Raw genomic sequence first — 18442 nt, 5'->3', positions numbered from 1 at the left:
AGTTGAGATGAATTACGAATACAAACGAGACCTTATCACAATTCGCAGTCGAACACTTCGCTACACGACAAACACCGAACAGTGACAGCCAGTTGGATGAACTCCGGCAACGTGCCCAAGTACCGTGGCCTAGAAAATCGCATAGTTTAATCCTACCTTGGTCGAAGATTAGAAACTTGGTGGTCAAGATGTTACTGCTCCCAAGGCCTGCCAATCTTCTTTAAATACACATCATTTATATATATATAAAAGAAAAAAAGTGCTAAATCACAGGTATTGTAATAAATTCATAAATTAGTGTGGATATATCTTTTAATAAAAATGATCTTCGTTAAATTCTCGTGTTAAAAGCCACTTCCGTAGTTAATCATTTCTCCAGTCTGAAAAGTTTGAAAAAAGAGCACAGACCGAAGACTTTACCATCCCCTCTCTCTCTCTCACTTGCGTAGACTTGTACAAGATCTCTCATCCTTTGTAGTTTTCTCTGTCCTTCCTTAGCCGCCTTATAAAAAAACAGACCGTGTCTGATCCTTGTCTATTTTCTCTCAAATCTCGGATTGTTTATTGATTCATCCGAAAGGTTGCGAGCCCTGATACATATTCGCTGAAGTGCTTCCACTTTGTTTGTTTGCTAAGATCAGAAGAGTTGAAAATTTTATTCATTTTGTGACCGTTGGATCAGGCAGTTCAGTTGCCGGAGATCAATTTTCCGGTGTTGATTGTGTTTAGTCTGTGTTTCACTTACTTTGTTCTGGGCTGACAGAAAGCTCTTTGTTTCAGGCATTGGGTTTAATCATTGAGGTTCCTTCGGGTCCTGTTAATTTTGGTCAAACACCCGTCAGAGCCGGTAGGTGAGTAAAGGGGAAAAAAAGACGATTGACTGGTAGATGAGAAAGCAAACGACCAGAGAAGGAAGCCCTAAAACATTGTCTCCAAAACCTTCTTTCGAAATCTGAGATAAATACCTCGAGTGTTTTTTTCAATTTTGTCCTTTATCCCGTGGCTCAGTTCCAGAGAGAGAAAGAGAGAAAAAAAAAACAAGCAAAAAATTTCTCAGTATCCATGCAGGTCGACTTAGATAACTCCTCTATTGTTTCCGGAGAAGCCAGCGTGTCTTCATCTGGAAATCAGAGTACTCAACCTCCGAAGCCCAGTGCTAAGAAAAAGCGAAACCTTCCTGGAATGCCCGGTACTGATAAGAATTCCATCCGTATGAGTTTTTTGAAATTCTATTATTACGTAGTTTCTTTGTAATAATTTGCTTTAATTTGGGTGGGGCTTTACAGATCCAGACGCGGAGGTGATTGCTCTGTCTCCGAAGACCCTGTTGGCCACGAACCGATTTGTGTGCGAAATTTGCAACAAAGGGTTTCAGAGGGATCAAAATCTGCAGCTCCATCGGCGAGGACACAACCTTCCGTGGAAGCTCCGGCAGAGGTCGAGTAAGGAGGTGAAGAAGAGGGTTTATGTATGTCCCGAACCGTCGTGCGTGCATCACAACCCGTCGCGAGCTCTGGGCGATCTCACAGGGATTAAGAAGCATTTCTGTCGTAAACACGGTGAGAAGAAGTGGAAATGCGATAAGTGCTCGAAGAAATACGCGGTGCAGTCCGATTGGAAAGCCCATTCCAAGATTTGTGGCACTAGGGAGTACAAATGCGATTGCGGGACTTTGTTTTCAAGGTTTTTTTTTGGCTCAAGTGTTTGATTTTTGTTTGAACCCATTTGTTAGTGCAATTGTTGCGTTTATTTTGTTAAACTTGGTTTGGTTTTTTATTCTTTGAAGGAGGGATAGCTTTATCACCCATCGGGCGTTCTGCGATGCGTTGGCAGAGGAGAGCGCCAGAGCTCAGACTCAGACTCCGGCATTAGTGAATTCAAATTCGGAGCCAGACCCAAATACTCAGCCAGTTGATTCATGTCCGCCAGCGCCAGCTCCATCTCCATCTCCACCTCCACCTCCATCTCCATCTCCGCCAGCTCCGCCACGGACGACTGGTCTGATATCCCCTGTTTTATCGAACAAGAGTCCTGGTAAATATCACCTAAATTTGGAAATTTTTCAGTCTTTTCTGTTGGCTTTTGTCGGATGTGTGTATTTGGTCTTAATAAATGACAAATATAAGTCCCCCCCCCCTCCCCCCCAATGTTTCTCTCTGTTTAGATCTTGGACTTGGGAGTTTAGCTATTTTGTCTGTTACTAATCTTTGATGTCGTCTTGATTTGTATGACAGTTGACCAATTGAGTAGTCAATCTGATATTTGGAGAGCTGATAAAATACTTAATGAAAAGAACAAACTTATTTGATTTCCTCCGAACTATTGAGATTCAATTCGTGAAATATTTTATAAAGCAACCCAAGTGCTTCAAAGGTTGAAAAGAGGGGGTTGGGGGTTGAGGGAAGTGGATTTAGAGAGGGTTTAGAGAAAGGAAACCATTATTGATTCTCCCTTTTCTTCTAAAGTTCTTCATAAAGAAAACCTTTTAACTTTCCATGTCTATCTCGGTTTTTAATTAAACCCTTTTGCATTCTCTTTCATCTTTTGGCTTTTTTTTTTTATATAGAGTTGCCGGAAAAGCCCCCGCATATAGTAGAAGCACCGGTCACGACAGGCTTGAATGGGAACTGTAGCAGCACCACAAGCTCGAGCAGCAATGGCAATACAAGTTGTAGTGTATTCGCAAGCTTATTTGCTTCCTCAACTGCATCAGCAAGCTTGCAAAATCCTCAACCTCCTGTCTTTACAGACCTAATACGTGCTATGGCACGTCCTGATCCCCCAACAGACATTACACGGCCTTCCTCTACAGAAACCATTTCTCTCTGCCTCGCCACCAATCATGGGTCATCGTTGTTTGGGACTGCCGGGCAAGAGCTTCGGCAATATGCACCGCCACCACAACCAGCCATGTCTGCCACCGCACTCCTACAGAAAGCTGCACAAATGGGGGCTTCCGCAACAAATGCATCGTTGCTTCGTGGATTTGGTATAGTTTCTTCATCATCTTCATCTGGGCAGCAAGATGGTTTGCACTGGAGTCAGCGGCAAGTAGAGACGGAGAGTTCCTCAGTTCCTGCGGGACTTGGACTTGGGCATTGTGATGGTAGCTCAGGATTGAAAGAATTAATGATGGGAACTCCTTCAATGTTTGGTCCTAAGCAAACTACCCTCGATTTTCTGGGGTTGGGAATGGCCGCTGGTGGAGGCAGCCCCAGCAGTGGCCTGTCGGCTCTAATCACATCTATTGGCGATGGCCTCGATGTGGCCACAGCAACGGCAGCAGCAGCATCCTATGGAGGCGCAGAGTTCTCCGCCAAAGACGTTGGAAGGAGGAGCTCATGACCCATTTGAAAGGGAGTGTTACAATGTATTTCTCTGCTGATATGGAGAAAGGGTACTACATGTTAAGAGTGCCCATCCGGTCTTGGGCAATTTGATATTTTGCCCTTAGGAAGGCTCAAGCATTTAGGCCACCGGCAGTTGGGGTATTTTTTACTGTTCTGCTGCCTTTAGAGTGGAGGCTGCAGAGATTCGTGGATGAGCTAGACGATGGCCGGAGACCCTTTATTTCCTCGGATGCCGGGGTCGGTTTTTCGTAGTATACTATATACCGATGCTCTGAATTTGCAAGGTTTTTCGTAGCATATGCCATATCAGGAGAGGATGTGATGTGGGGCTCCCGTTACTGCAGTGCCTGAGGGTACTTGTGGGGGGTGACGGTAGCCATTTTGTAAAGGAAAAGGCTAGGGATGATCCCGTTGGGAGCTCCCGCTCCGATTTTCTTTTTCTTTTTTAGTTTTTTTTTTTAATTTAATGATAAGAAAGTGTTGGCTAATAATATTGTGAATTTATTTATCTTTTAAATATTTAAATCTTAAAACTAGCGGAGCCCTCAGCCGTGGGTTTAGACACCCCCGTTTGTAAATTCGGATTGTGTTCGATCACTTCTAATTTTATTTTGTTTAAACAACTTCTAATTTGTACTTTGTATAGAAATTGTTTTTTTTTTTTTTTGCCTAAACTTTTATTTTTAATTTATATTCTAAAGTCTTAATGAGAATCTTTGAAGTTTTTTTTTTATTATTAATTGGCATCGAGTATTAGGAACAGCTTCTCAATTAATTTTGGGATACAGAGGTCCTTTATAAGAAATTTTTCAAAATTTTTTTCCAGTTTGATGTCCCTAGAGATTGCACCAAGGAGATTGTTCGTGTTACATCGACTGCCATTTATTTCTTATAACAAGCAAAAAGGTGAAATAAACACGGCAAATTCACAAAATAGAGGAGGGAATTCTTTTTGGTTAAGTCACGTGGTTAGAATTGTAAATGAATCAATCTGTATAATAGTCCGTTTAATACTTGCTCGGTTAAACTCTAATCAAAATCGACTTGTGAAAAAAAAAAAAATTCGTTCGTGAAAATAGATATCAGTTCGATTTGTAAATGACACGTATCCGATAAAACTCGACTCGATTCGACTAAGCCTCGTTAAAGTCCGCTCGTTTATGCTCGAGTAGACTCAATTAAAATTCAATTCATATATTGATAAATATATACATACACTTATGTATATATACATATATATGCATTAGCTAATAATATAAGCATATAATTTTTATAATTAAATATGTATATATTATATGTAATCTAATTACTTATTTTTATATAGTGAATATACTTCATATGTATATTTTATAATTTGTATAATAATTAGTCGATAAAATTTATATTTTAAAGTTTTAATGAGTTTCTTCGATTTTTATTTTATTTTATTAGCATTGGGTGTTCAGAAATAATGTCCCAACTAATCATGAGATACACAGACCCTCGACAAGAAATTTTTTACAAGCACACTTCAAATAATTTAAGAAAAAAATCTTTCAATTCGATAGGTCCTAAAGATTATTTCTGGAACATTGACTGCCATTTATTTTTTATAAAAAGCAAAAAGGTAAAATAAACACGGGGCAGAATTCACAAAGCGAACGAGGGAGTTCTTTTTGGTTAAGCCACGGTGACGGGGCTTTTAAGTTTTTAATATCTAAATCCGAGTGTGGGTAATGGGTATAAATCAAGAAATTGAAACAATGAAGGTTCATTAGCTTGATTTTTATCATATTTTTAACATTTGTAAATATTGTTGGGTTTTAATGTAAAAGAATATGTTAGCATATTCTTACGTTAAAATTTAGTTCAATTGAGTTGTAGTTATGTTGGTTAGAATCTAAGTTGTAGTTATGTTGGTTAGAGCTGTTTACCCTTTATCCTCAAGAGAAAATCATTGTGAGTTACGGAGCTTGAAAGCCAAACATTTTTTTTTCTCCTCTAGACAGACCATCACCATGTTCATCTTTTGATCACTATGTTCTTGAATTGTATCCATTGAGTCCATTGGTGTGAACTTGTTGGCATCAAGGATTTTCGGATTTGTTGTTGATACAGAGATTGAGTTGGGGCTCATGATGAAATTATAAAAATATCGGAAGGATTTTCGTAATATCATTCTTGTAGAGATTGAGTAGGTGTGTTTGGTTACTAAACTCACCTCAACTCATCTCAACTTATCATTACAATTTTTTTAAATTCCAACACAAAATATAATAAATAATTCAATTTTTTTAAATTTTAAAATAATAATAATATTAAAAAATAATATTCTAATAATATTTTATCATCACAACTCAACTCAATTCAACTCACTTTAACATCCAAACACAACCTAAATCTTACAAGTTAGGTTGCTTTCTTAAAATTTGGCTTTGATATTTGTAATAATATCTGTGATTGCTTTGATATTTATTGAATATTGATCTATTTATTGAATATTGATCTATTCATAATGAAATGGAGAGAGGTAGAAAAAAATGAAATTCGATAGCAATAAGAGTTTCTCTTATGTATAGTATAGAAAGCAACATAAAAACTCCAGCTGCTGTAATGCCAAAACTCCAGGTACCTATCACACATCTCTCTCTCTCCCTCCCTCCAATGGTTCCTTTGCATTATATTCTAAGGTTCGGAACTATCACTGTTTGACGACGCAACAACTGTAAAGGAGGACGAAGACCATAAAAAAGTACTGAGAAATATAGCGTCTGAGAGAGAGAGAGAGCGCCTTAGCGCGTTGTCTGGACCCTGCATTAATAGCTTGGGCTCCTTTCCCTTCTTCATGTCATCTTTCGTCTTTTTTTTTTTTTTTTTTAAGTCATCTTTCAATTTGATCAAATTAATAAGAATACTCTAACGTGCCACGTCAGCCGATTACACTGTAATTATACATAAAAGAAAGAACTCGTATCGAAATTATGTGTACGAAGGGTTTTTTTTTTCTTTTAAATATTTGTGTGTTATTTTTAGTATTTTTTTAAAATATATGTGTAGGTAATTTAAAATTTACCTTAACTCATTTCATTTTATCATTATAATTTTTTTTAAATTTTTACATAAAATATAATAAACAATTTAATTTTTTCAAATCTCAAAATAATTTTTTTAAATTTCTACATAAAATATAATAAAAAATTTAATTTTTATTATACTATTCACCAATCATCTCAACTCATCTTTAAATTCAAACTACTCTTAAAAAAATATGAATAATGCTAAAGTCACTTACAAAATCTCCCGAGAGGGTTTACCAATTTGTTTTTTTTTTTTTTATTTAGTAATTAAGTAAACGTTTATATTATTATTTTTTTAATAATTAAAGAGATTAAAAAGTACATGAAAAAGAAAAATGATCTGAGATGTGTCGGGATCCAATCTCGGTAATCCTAATATTCCTGAAAAATATATACACAAATGCTTAACGTCTTGTTTAAATATAAAAAATATTTTATCTTATTATTATAATTTTTTAAAATTTTTATATAAAATATAATAAATAATTTAATTTTTTAAAATTTTAAAATAATAATAATATTAAAAATAATTTTTTAATTTATTTCAATTCATTTTAATTCATTATCTAAATTATAATTAAAAAAAAAACTATCAGTACACTTTTTCGATGTCGATGTACAGAACATTTAGCTTTAAAAAACTCTAGATTTGAGCACGTGTCTTGTACTGTATCCAAGCTTTAATACCAATTGATGAATATTCACAATTTCAATGTTTAATTGACAGTAGGGTGCCACTTGCTTTGACATTGATGTCATGTCTATCTACGTATTTAACGTTTTCAACTGATCCACAGTCCAAGAAGTTTTTTTATAATTCAAAACTGGAACTTAGGTCTCCAGAGCAATAATTGAACATGCATCACATTTTCTGGCATCTTTCACATAAATACCAGCCTTTGCTACGATCACTCAATTGTAGGAAAATAGATAATAATAATAATAATTCAAGAATTTTTACAGCTTTATTTTTTTCGGCTATTACTTCGGATCAAAATGTTAGATATTTGTTGATATAATCATATAACTGGGGGGTAAGTTTTTATGGCATCAGGACTCGTGGATGTAAGTTTTTATGCTCTGTTTTGATATTGAGTTGAAATGAATAAATTTTTTTTTATAAATAATAATAAATTAAAATAATAAAATGAGTTTTGTATGACGAGTAATGCTATTCTGCCACTCATAATACACTCATATATTTTATCTTTAGTTTAATTTTTTTTATATTTTTTTTTATCATTTTAAAATATTTTTAAAAAATATAAAAAAAATCAATACACTAATAATCATTTCTTTAACTATTAAGTAAAAAAAATTAAAATACGTGAAGTGTCAAAATCAGAAGGTAAATGAAGTAGATAAAGTAGCATTTTTTTTTTGTATGATTCACCTTAAATGAATTTATATGTGTTTGAATATTAAGATGAATTTAGATATATTTATGAAAAGTTGAAAAAGATTATGGATTAAGCGTGTAAAAATGTATTAAATTGAAAAAGATTATCGGTCTCAGACTCTCACGTGTAAAGATATTTTAAATTGAGATCAATTTAATAATTTAAAATTTTAATTCAATCAAAATTTTTAAAAGGGACCTTAATGTCAACCACGGAGATATTTATTTATTTATTTTTCAATCATTTATCGTCAAGAAAGTCGTGAAGGAGCGTTCCAAAAATACTACCATGAAGAGCCGCTGCGTGAGAGGAGACGGTCACTCGACCATATTGTTAACATCCATCCTTAAACGAAAAATGCACCAATAATTATGAAGACAGAGAGGAAATCTTACAATATCGTATGGAAGTGTCAATCTAATATTTGCTTGCAGCATCGTCTTTTCTGTTGTGCCAATTGAAACTCATAGAAACCTTCCTTTGCCATTCTTAGTACTTGACTTGGGCTTTTGAAAGATCCTTTATAAATGTATTCATTTCTTCTCTGTCATAAACACCTCATTAGAAATGCCATCTCTTCCATCTCAGTTTTATCCACCTTTCCCAGTAACTTCTCCCACAAAGACAGCAGATCTTCTTCATTCTTGCTTCACTTCTGTACTACATTGACCATACATAACTTGCATCTGGGCACTACCATAAAACGTGCATAACAGTTTCCTCCTCCTCTTTGCAAATAGGGCATTTTGAATTATCAGTAATTTTCCTGAGCAGTAGATTCCTTCTAGTAGTTAGGATCTTATTTCCTGCTCTCCACATAAAAAGCTTGTCCTTCCCTGAAACCTTCAGTTCCCATATACCTCTCCATCTTCTATCCACTTCTCTTCCCCCTGTGGCTTTACCTGATATTGTTATTTTTCTGTCAAACTCTAACATGTAAGCACTCTTCACATAAAATTGTCATTTTTCAACATAACTCTATATCAGCTTATCTTCAACATTCATTTTACTTAAAGGAATGCTGCAAATTAGCTCAGCTTCTTCCTTGTTGATTATTTCAATTAACTGCTTGTTCCACTCTCCACAACCCTTCATATGATCACATACTTTTGCCTCTTTGTCCAATATTGAAATTTGGGATTGAATGCTGAAAGTAAAAGGAATAGTAGGTAACCATTTATACCCCCAAATCTTGATATCATTTCCATTGCCCACCCTCCATCCCAATCCCTCTCTCAACAAATCCATTGCATTCCAAACACTTCGCCATATGAGAGATTGACTATAACCCAGTTTAACTTCTAAAAGGGAAGAAGATCTGAAATACTTATCTCTAAAAATCTTGGCTACCATGCTACTTGGGTTTTGGATAAACCTCCGCCCATGTTTGGCAAGTAAAACCAAATTAAAGCAATCTAGATCCCTGAAACTAAGACTCCCTCTATCTTTCTGCTTTCCCAATTTCTCCCAGCAGCACCAATGTACATTGTTAGGTTTCTGGTTTTTCCCCTCCAAAACTTAGCAAGCATCTTGTTTAGCTCGTTACACAGACTTTTTGGAAGTTCAAAAACACTTATCGTGTAGGTTGGGATGGCTTGAAACACTGTCTTAGTCAGAATTTATTTCCCAGTTGTAGACAAAAAAGTGTTTTTCCAATTGTTGATTTTCTTCCAAACCCCCAGTTTAATGTTTCTAAATGTATTATACCTAGACATTCTCACAATATGAGGTAACCCTAAGTACTTTTCATAGCTTCCTCTCATTATTGCACCCCCCCAATTCCTTTATCCTTCATTTGAATTCCTCTCTCAAATTTGAGTTAAAAAATGCTAATGTTTTGTCTTTCCAATGCCAGTGGCTAGGGAAAGAATTCGAGTGAATCTCTTATTGTTTGTTGATGATTGTCTTTAGTTTGGGAGGATAAGAGAGGAGGAGTGGGTTAGAACTTAAACTTTCAGCACAGAGGATGAATAGATAAGGAGATAAAGAGTCTCATTGTCTCAAATCTCTTTGAGAAAATATTCTTTTTCCTGATTTCCCATTGATGAATACAGAATAACTCACTGTTTTCACATAATTTTTAACCAAATCAATCCACTCCTTACACAGTCCCAACTTCATCATAACTTTCGCCAAATAAACTTGCAGCATCATCTAATGTCCTAAAGTTTTGGCAACTCTGTGAATCATAATCCATTACTTTTATGGTAAACTCTATGATTTATTTTTCCAAAAACTTATTTAAATAGCATCTTTATTTAATTACAATTTATTAAATTATTAGGGACTTTAATTGACGTACTGGTTTGTAAAATTTACTCCTCATAATTTTAGAAAAGTTAATACTTTACTGTTTCTGTTATATAATATTCAAGATAAGAATGAATTTATTGCGGTCAGTCTTTTGGAAGCCAAGTCGTACCACAGCTGGAGTGGACCACAAAAACAAGAATCGCCATTTATTGAATTTAGACTTTTGATGTCTAAAAAGTCATCATATTTCCAGTATGCGTGACAAAAGATGCATACTTGGACGGTTCTCCATTTTATTCACGACAAAGCGAACATATAATGCCTTTGAAAATGACAGTTATATACGTAAAATAAAATAAATAATTGAATTTTTTAAATTTTTTTAAAAAATATTTTAATAATATTTTATTTAATTTTTAATTTTAATCTTAACTCGTTTTGTAAAAATAATCTAGACTTAATTCACTTGAGATCCTAAATTCGGATACACATCTATTGCTCTGTAGACTGTAACAGTGTTGTGTAAATTGCTTTGTTGGAGGTGAGATGTGGTAAAAATTAAAAGTTAAATAAAATATTATTAAAATATAATTTTTTAATATAATTTTTTTTATAGAATATAATATTTTTATTTTATAATTAAAAAAAATTAATTAATTTATTATATTTTATGTAAAAGTTTAAAAAAATTATAATTATTATATAAAATGAAGTGATATGAGATTGTTTAATTTGTGTATCTAATGCATTTTCTACGTGAAATGATATATAGAATCTTGTATGGTTGGCAGATTGTATTGATTGCGTAATGATAAAAATAAAATATAAAAGTAATAACAGGTAAAGTTTTAGAATATATAAATTTTAAATATTTTTATAAAAAAATAAGATTTATTTTTAAAAAAATAATTTTTTACAAGAGTATAAGATATTCTTATTTAAAATAAAAAAAACAAATGTTTAGAGCTTGAACACCTTAATACTGTAAATATTATTTTTCTTACTTAGATATAATAGTAAGATTTGCAAAACCGGCACATTTTTTTTGAAGTGGATTTTATTGAAAATTTTTTTTTTCATGTGAATCATATATTTTTTTTTATAAAGAATACGTAGAGCTGGTAAATAATTATATAAATCATTTTCTAAAATTAAAATTAAAAAAGAAAAATCAATCTGATGTTCTCCGTATCCTTACAATTTATTCAGATCTGAAGTTACAGTACCGATCACTAAATTCAACCAAAACGAAACAGTGAACCTTTCGAATACAATGCATGTGAAATTATTATTGTGATGTGTTGTTCTCCTCTCGCCTTCAGTTTCTTGTAGCTAGCTCGATTATTTTTTTTTAAACTACCTTAGTTACATACATATAACATAATAACAGATGGGTTTTTACTTAAAAAAATAAAAAAGAACTGGTGGGTCTTTCCTATTATAAAAATCCAAATGATTGGAGGTATATTAATAATGAATATGCTTCTAAATAGACATTTTGAAACAGTCCATTGCGCTATTTAGTTAGCTGCCCTTTCAGTAGTTGTAGGAATTTTATATAAGGAAAATGTTTAGGTGTGATTTTGATAGTGAGTTGAGATAAGATGAATTGAGATAAAAATTAAAAATTAAATAAAATATTGGTAGAAAATTATTTTTTAATATTATTATTATTTTAAGATTTTAAAAAGTTAGATTATTTATTATATTTTATGTGAAAATTTAAAAAATTTGTAATGATAAGATTAGATGAAATATTTTTACTATCCAGACGGAACTTAGTCTACCGAGACTCGAGAAAAATATCTATTTTTTTATTTATTTAATAATTAAAGAAATATTTTTTAATACTATTGTGGATTTTTTTTTAAATATTTAAGAATATAAAAAAATGTATGAAACTAAATCGATAAAAAAAAAGGTCATTTGGCAATCCTTTATATAAATAAATTTGAGTAAAAGAGTACATGGCAAAGAAATAAAAAATCAAATTATTTTTCGGTAAGAAGTCTATTCAACCTAAAATGATTGGGCCTCTCACTAACTAATAAGAAAACAAGCAATTTGTTCTTCGACTTCGAATATGGCCGAAAGCCCAAGTTCCCGCAGCAGGCTTTAGCTCTTTCTATTCCAAACCCAAAGGGTCAAACAATATGAACTTATATTCTCTTTTCCGAAAGACTGGTCCGTCCGGTGTGAATAGGTGAATACAAAAGGGTGGATTAAGGCCTGATTTTGAAACAATCTTAACTAATTTCATTATTACTATTTTTTTTAAATTTTAGAAAAATATATAATAAAAAAATTAACCTTTTTAAATATCAAAATAAAAATAATATTTTATTCAACTTTCATTTCATCTTATCTCCACTCACTATCTAAACCACACATAAGCAAAGTACAATCATGCTTCTAGTAATATTTTAAAGAGTAGTACTATATAACATTTACTGTAGTGGTGCATACAATGCACACATTACAATCCACTAATTTTTTCTCTCTAGATGGATGGTTAGGATGATGCCACATAGAATGTGCAAAGTAGCTGCTCCCAAACAATAGCTTCTCTCAAGATTAGTTCTACTTTAAAATGAATAATTCTATTTGTAGGCGAGTGTGGAGGATACATACTTTACGTAACTTTTAATATATGATATAATTTGTAAGATTTAAATTTTTTAATTTCAAATTTAAATAAATTATATCATATGTATGTTCTCTGCGCCTAGATACAAACATAATTATTCTTTCCGAATATAACATTAGTGTAGCATTATCAGTTAAGGGCTTGTTTGGATTCGCAAGTCATCTCAGCTCATCTCAGCTCATCTCAACTCATCTCACTATTATTCATTACTATTCAGTAACTTTAACTCACAAATCTTATTACTATTCACAACTCATCTCATTACTATTCACAATCCATCTCAACTCATCTCATTATTATTCACAATCTATCTCAACTCATCTCAGCTCATCTCAAGTCATCTCAAGTCATCTTCGAATCCAAACATCTCCTAAGAGTGTTACAATGTTTCGTGAGCATAATTTCCCGACATTATGATATGAGTTCAACTCTTGCGTGTCAAAGCTAGAGTTGAAATAAAAAACTGTATTATAACACATGGAGGACAGGATTACTCATAACAAAATATAATATTTGAGATAATACTATATATCATATTTTTATAATACTGTTACAATCTTAAATAGATTATATAAAAGTAATCTCATAAATTAACGTGATTTTATGTAATCTATTAGATCTATTTTATAGTAAAAATAAATTTATAATTTAACGAATCATATCACGTTACATCATTTTATGAGATTATTTTTATCTAATTCATATATAGCTAGGATATTTTTCTATTTTATATCAATTTAATTTTTATTTTGTAATACAATATTATTCATTATTTTTTAAATTTTATTTTAAGAAAATAAATCCAGAATTTAATAGATAACTGCAAAACAAAAAGACAGGCAGAACCTGGATTCTACTAAAATAGGTGAAGCCACATGCCTCTTATCACGTGCCAGGATTCAACGTTTTCGCGCTTAAAAATGTTAAATTACCATATACCTAGAAATGATTTCGATTTTAATTGTTACTATGTTCCTGTTTCTGCGCGCGCTCATGGGGACTTTTATGTCCAACAAATTATCGGAGAAAAGTACAAAACCGATGACCCTCTGGTCCCACGCGGCTCTTTTTAGGTTGTTGTGGACCTTACGCAGAATCGGAAGGGAAGAGGAGCTTCTCTATGCAGCCAGCTGAGTGTTTCTCTGGATAGATCACATTCGGAGCTATCTTCTACGGAGGGCTCAAATATCGTATTCGGTCAGAACGAGGTGAGATTTTTTCAAAAATTCTGATAATCATGTGTCAGACTTCAATCTTTTTATACCGGTTCGATTTTGAAAGCGGTTTATTTTTCGATTACTTAGGGCTAGAAATGCATAAATTGTGAGGTTTTGTTTTGGTATACTTAAGCAATTTTTTTTTTTAATGGGCATGCTGTTTCTGCTTCTGGGAATCGGTATTGTTTAAGCTAACAAATGTAAAAATGGGTTCGGTTGTTTCTATGTAAATAATTATTTCCATGTAATTCGGTTATGTTTAAGTAATGTTGTAGAGTTCCATTTTTTTTTTTCTCGAGTTTGAGTTTAAGTTCACTATCTGTTGTTTTCTGAGTTTAATTTTAATTCCGAGAAAGGAAAGCAAAGTCCCAGCTAGCTTTTGGCCACTAGATTTTTTCAAAGCCAGAGGATTTGTTTTGGGTTAAATAACTAGGTGGAACTGGCCATATTAGGCTCGTTTGAATACAGAAACGGTTTCATCTCCTCTCATCTCATCATTACGACTTTTTCAAATTTATGCACAAAATATAATAAACAATTTAATTTTTTTAAATCTCAAAACAATAATAATATTATATTATATTTATAATACTCTCCCTTACGTGTGGGCCAGATTCCCCCTCAATGATTGATCTCAACACGTAAAATATTTAGTTAAATAGGATAGAGTGTAGAGCAGCCAAATATTATATAAAATCATCATTTGTCTCAAAGTTTAAGCTTATGGAGAGGTAAATTTAATTATTTGTACTGTATTCTTAACAATCTCTGCCTTTATGTGTGTTTCTGCATCTTTTTAGCCGTTCACGCCTTGTAATACCCCGTTTTCTCTTTTCATAGTAGGCTTCATAAATTGCGAAGGCTTTGCATAAATTGCATATATGTTAATTGGTGAGGGGATAATGATATCTTATGTTCTAGATGATATCCAAGGTTGGATTTTCTTGGAGAGAGTAATTGATTTAAGGGCATTCTATCTACAAGGCTAAGATGCAATCTGGCATTTTCTCAAAGCTGAATACTACTATCTATTCTGCTTTCCCTCGGGCAACAGTTCAGCAACGAGGTGGGTGGCGTTATTCAATAAATTTGCTACTTGGACCTGGGGATTTGTTGTTTGGGAATTCAGTGCTGTTGCATTCCTTGCCATATTCAGCTTCTTTGATCTCTGGCACTTCTCGGTTTCCTCTTGGCTGTGACCGCAAGAGAAAATCTATGGCTGCTTCTACTTCCAAAGCTTTGTTGGGAGATGTTTATGTCGATGAATTGATCACAAGTTGCGGAAATGCATTAGAATTCTCAAAACCTACTGGTGTTTTTTACAACAATGGAAGCCATAGCAGATGCCGCAAAGCTACCTTGAGTTTCAGAAGGCAAAAACAGCCCAGCAGTCATCTTATCTGTGGGAATTTTAGTTTTGATGGTTTGCGGTGGAATAGTGACCCCAGTTTACTTGTTGAGCCACATTCAAAGAATGTCCATACTTCATCCTCTGCATGCTATTCTACAGGGGCTGATGTTTCTTTTGAAAGCAATTCTCGTGATGAACAGCTTGCGGATTCCACCATTTTGTCTGGCCAGTATGCGCTCTCATATTCTTCAATCTTTGTTTTTCCTAGTCATCTTAATTGATTGATTAATGATCTCCATTGTCTATCATTTGCTTTGTGCTTAATTGGGCAGTTTAGTTGATTTATGGATGCTACCATTTAAGGTTGCCCTCTATAGCATGTAATCACTATTTTCTATTGAGAAACAGAATTGGTGGGTCTGGAACAAACTATGTCTATGAAATGAATATTATCATTCACCTTTTGTAGTCTGGACTGTGTGTGGGTCCCCCTTCTCCTAATACCAAAAGGGAAAACAAAATTAGCTGGGAGAGAGTTCGAACTTTGCCAATTGGGCTTAGCAGTCTGAAAGAGGAGGGTTTCTGTAGCTTTACAACGGAGTTTGCTTTTTGCTGTTTCTCACTGTTTTTACATGGATATCTTGTTTGGTTGTTCAGAATTATTATGGGGGACAGGACCCTGAAGCTAATATCAGGATCATGTTACCTGCCACATCCTGATAAGGAAGAGAAAGGTGGAGAGGATGCTCATTTTATTTGCATAGATGAGCAAGCAATTGGTGTTGCAGATGGTGTAGGCGGCTGGGCGGATGTTGGTGTTGATGCAGGACTATTTGCCCGTGAACTTATGTCTCATTCGGTGGCTGCAATTCAGGAGGAGCCCAAGGGTTCTATTGACCCGGCCAGGGTGTTAGAGAAGGCCCACTCAAGCACAAAGGCCAAAGGTTCCTCAACAGCATGTATCATTGCTCTCACAGATGAGGTTTTCTCCCTCCTCATATTCACTAGCCACCATCTTTTAAGCAGAGGATGGTACTCCAGTTTAAGTTCCCTATACCTGTCACTTTTATTGGGTTTTGATACCTATGGAAGTTGGAATGTTTTATAAATATTGTTGTTTGGGGATATGCTTTTGATTATAAAAGATATGACTTTCTCAGGCCTTTTTCTGACATTTAGGACATATATTTTTTGTTTATGCTTGTATACATGCACATATATCTCTCCACCTCATTGCGAGTCTTGTCTTGATACCTACATGTACGCTTAAATTTATAAACTTAACTGAAGTTTTAGCAGTTGTGGCGGAACAGAGGCTCTTCCCTCCTTTTTCTATACTTTCTAGATTAGCAGATTTCATGCCTTTGAATTTCTGGAGGGTTACTCCTGGTTATGTCTTCAACCAAGTGACATTTTTGAAAAAATGGCAGCCCTTTCTCTTGGTTGTATCATGTATGAGAAATTTAATCATTGTTTACTACAAATAACTTTCTTACTTCGTACACCTGGGATCATTGCAAACTCCCAACTGTTCTTTTTTTTCCCTGTTAATTGGAAGCCTCTTAAGGCAAAAAGGCTGCCTAGTTGCAACTTTTAGCAGTATGAAATCACTGTGACTGGTGTGGTAGACTGCAGGCATTGGCACAATTAAAATCTGAATGGAATATGTGATGGAGTTGCGGGTCACAGAAACCTTTAGCAAACTCTTGCCGTCCATGTTTGATTATCTTTATGTGCCTTTTGATAAATTTACGCTAGAGATTAAAAAGAAATTTTTCATTACGTGCGATATGGTTTAATCTGTTTGATTCTTTTGGCAGGGACTGCATGCTATTAATCTAGGAGACAGTGGATTTGTAGTGGTTAGAGATGGATGCATTGTCTTCCAATCCCCAGTGCAGCAGCATGGCTTCAATTTTACATATCAGCTGGAGAGTGGCAGTGGGGGTGATCTACCCAGCTCTGGTCAGGTCAGCTAACTCTTCTATACCTTGCAAGCATGCATTCTGTGCTAGTGTCTGACATATTGCTCCGGATATATTCGAGAAAAAAGAGTTTCAGCTTACTTCTGTCACGTAAGAACTTATACATGCCATAGTGACACAGACAACAGTACCCTATAAAGCTTCTGTCATGGTCATTGTTGGAGAATATTTGGTGCCTTCTCTCTCTCTCTCTCTCAGAGACACAACATTAAATTCTAGACGAGGTTAACTGGTTAAGGAAGTAAATTGGATCATGAGTTCTGAAAATCTGCATAGCATTAGGCTTCCATAATTCTGGAACCCATGAATAAAGAGATTGTTAACTAAATCAGCTTGGGTTACTGATATGACAAGAAAATATCGTTTTTCCTGAAGTAAAGCTAAGAAAGGTATGTCTTGAATATACTTATAAAAAAAAGAAGTTATGTCTTGAATATTTTCCCACCGATATTATTCATCAATTAAACCAGCAGCTTAATCAGTACACTCAAGTGTCACAGACTTGACCATCTTTCTGGGATCGATGTATCCAGGTATTTACAATTCCCGTCACCGCTGGGGATGTCATTATTGCTGGAACAGATGGATTATTCGATAACCTGTATAATAACGAGGTTACAGCTGTTGTTGTTCATGCGGTGAGAGCTGGCTTGGAACCTCAAGTAACTGCTCAGAAGATAGCAGCTTTGGCGCGCCAGCGAGCTGTCGATAGAAATCGGCCAACACCATTTTCTACGGCCGCTCAAGTGGCCGGGTTCCGCTATTACGGAGGCAAGCTTGACGACATCACAGTTGTTGTGTCATATGTAACTAGTTCTGTAGGTGTGTGAGTTTCTCATCTCCAACTCCAAGCCCATTACTTAAAAATTTTGGCCGTGAAACTCCCGGGAACTTGTATTTGATATCTTGCTTATATTCGTTCCTCTGAAGAGCTGAACTGTTTTGAACTATATTAGCAACGCATATTTATTTTTATTTTTATTTTCTGTCCTAGTCCAACGTGTGACCTACTGTATGCAATATGAACTGGGAAACTTTTTACTGGTTAACAATAACTCTGTGGAGGATAGGACTGGTCAATCTTAAGATACGATCCACACGCTGTAGTTTAACTGGCTGGGGGGCAAAAGTCAATTGTGTCGATCTAATTACACCAAAGCTTTGGAGGACAAAATAGCTATGT

General features: G+C 34.3%; 2 protein-coding genes across 6 annotated transcripts; both read left to right on the top strand.

Annotated features, from left to right (window-relative positions):
- Positions 1-377: 377 nt before the first annotated feature.
- Positions 378-3841, top strand: LOC108995332 (zinc finger protein GAI-ASSOCIATED FACTOR 1-like). The gene is made up of 4 exons (XM_018970876.2): positions 378-1189; positions 1287-1683; positions 1787-2034; positions 2567-3841. The coding sequence occupies exons 1-4, from the start codon at positions 1063-1065 to the stop codon at positions 3343-3345; spliced, it is 1551 nt and encodes a 516-aa protein (XP_018826421.1). The 5' UTR covers positions 378-1062; the 3' UTR covers positions 3346-3841.
- Positions 3842-13782: 9941 nt separating this feature from the next.
- On the top strand, positions 13783-18245 carry LOC108995333 (probable protein phosphatase 2C 80). Of its 5 annotated transcripts, XM_018970882.2 has the most exons (6): positions 13785-13914; positions 14767-14989; positions 15080-15503; positions 15932-16256; positions 17095-17244; positions 17793-18245. In XM_018970882.2, the coding sequence occupies exons 2-6, from the start codon at positions 14914-14916 to the stop codon at positions 18087-18089; spliced, it is 1272 nt and encodes a 423-aa protein (XP_018826427.1). In that variant the 5' UTR covers positions 13785-13914; positions 14767-14913; the 3' UTR covers positions 18090-18245. The 5 variants fall into 5 exon arrangements, with proteins under 5 accessions (XP_018826424.1, XP_018826422.1, XP_018826427.1 ...); XM_018970879.2 differs by having other exon boundaries at positions 13783-13914; positions 14845-15503; XM_018970877.2 differs by having other exon boundaries at positions 13783-13914; positions 14767-15503.
- The last annotated feature ends 197 nt before the right edge of the window (positions 18246-18442 follow it).

The sequence above is a fragment of the Juglans regia genome, chromosome 7 (assembly GCF_001411555.2).
Source record: "Juglans regia cultivar Chandler chromosome 7, Walnut 2.0, whole genome shotgun sequence".
Lineage (NCBI taxonomy): Eukaryota > Viridiplantae > Streptophyta > Magnoliopsida > Fagales > Juglandaceae > Juglans > Juglans regia.
Note: the sequence above shows the minus strand (reverse complement) of the source record. Positions and strands in the feature narration are given on the sequence as shown.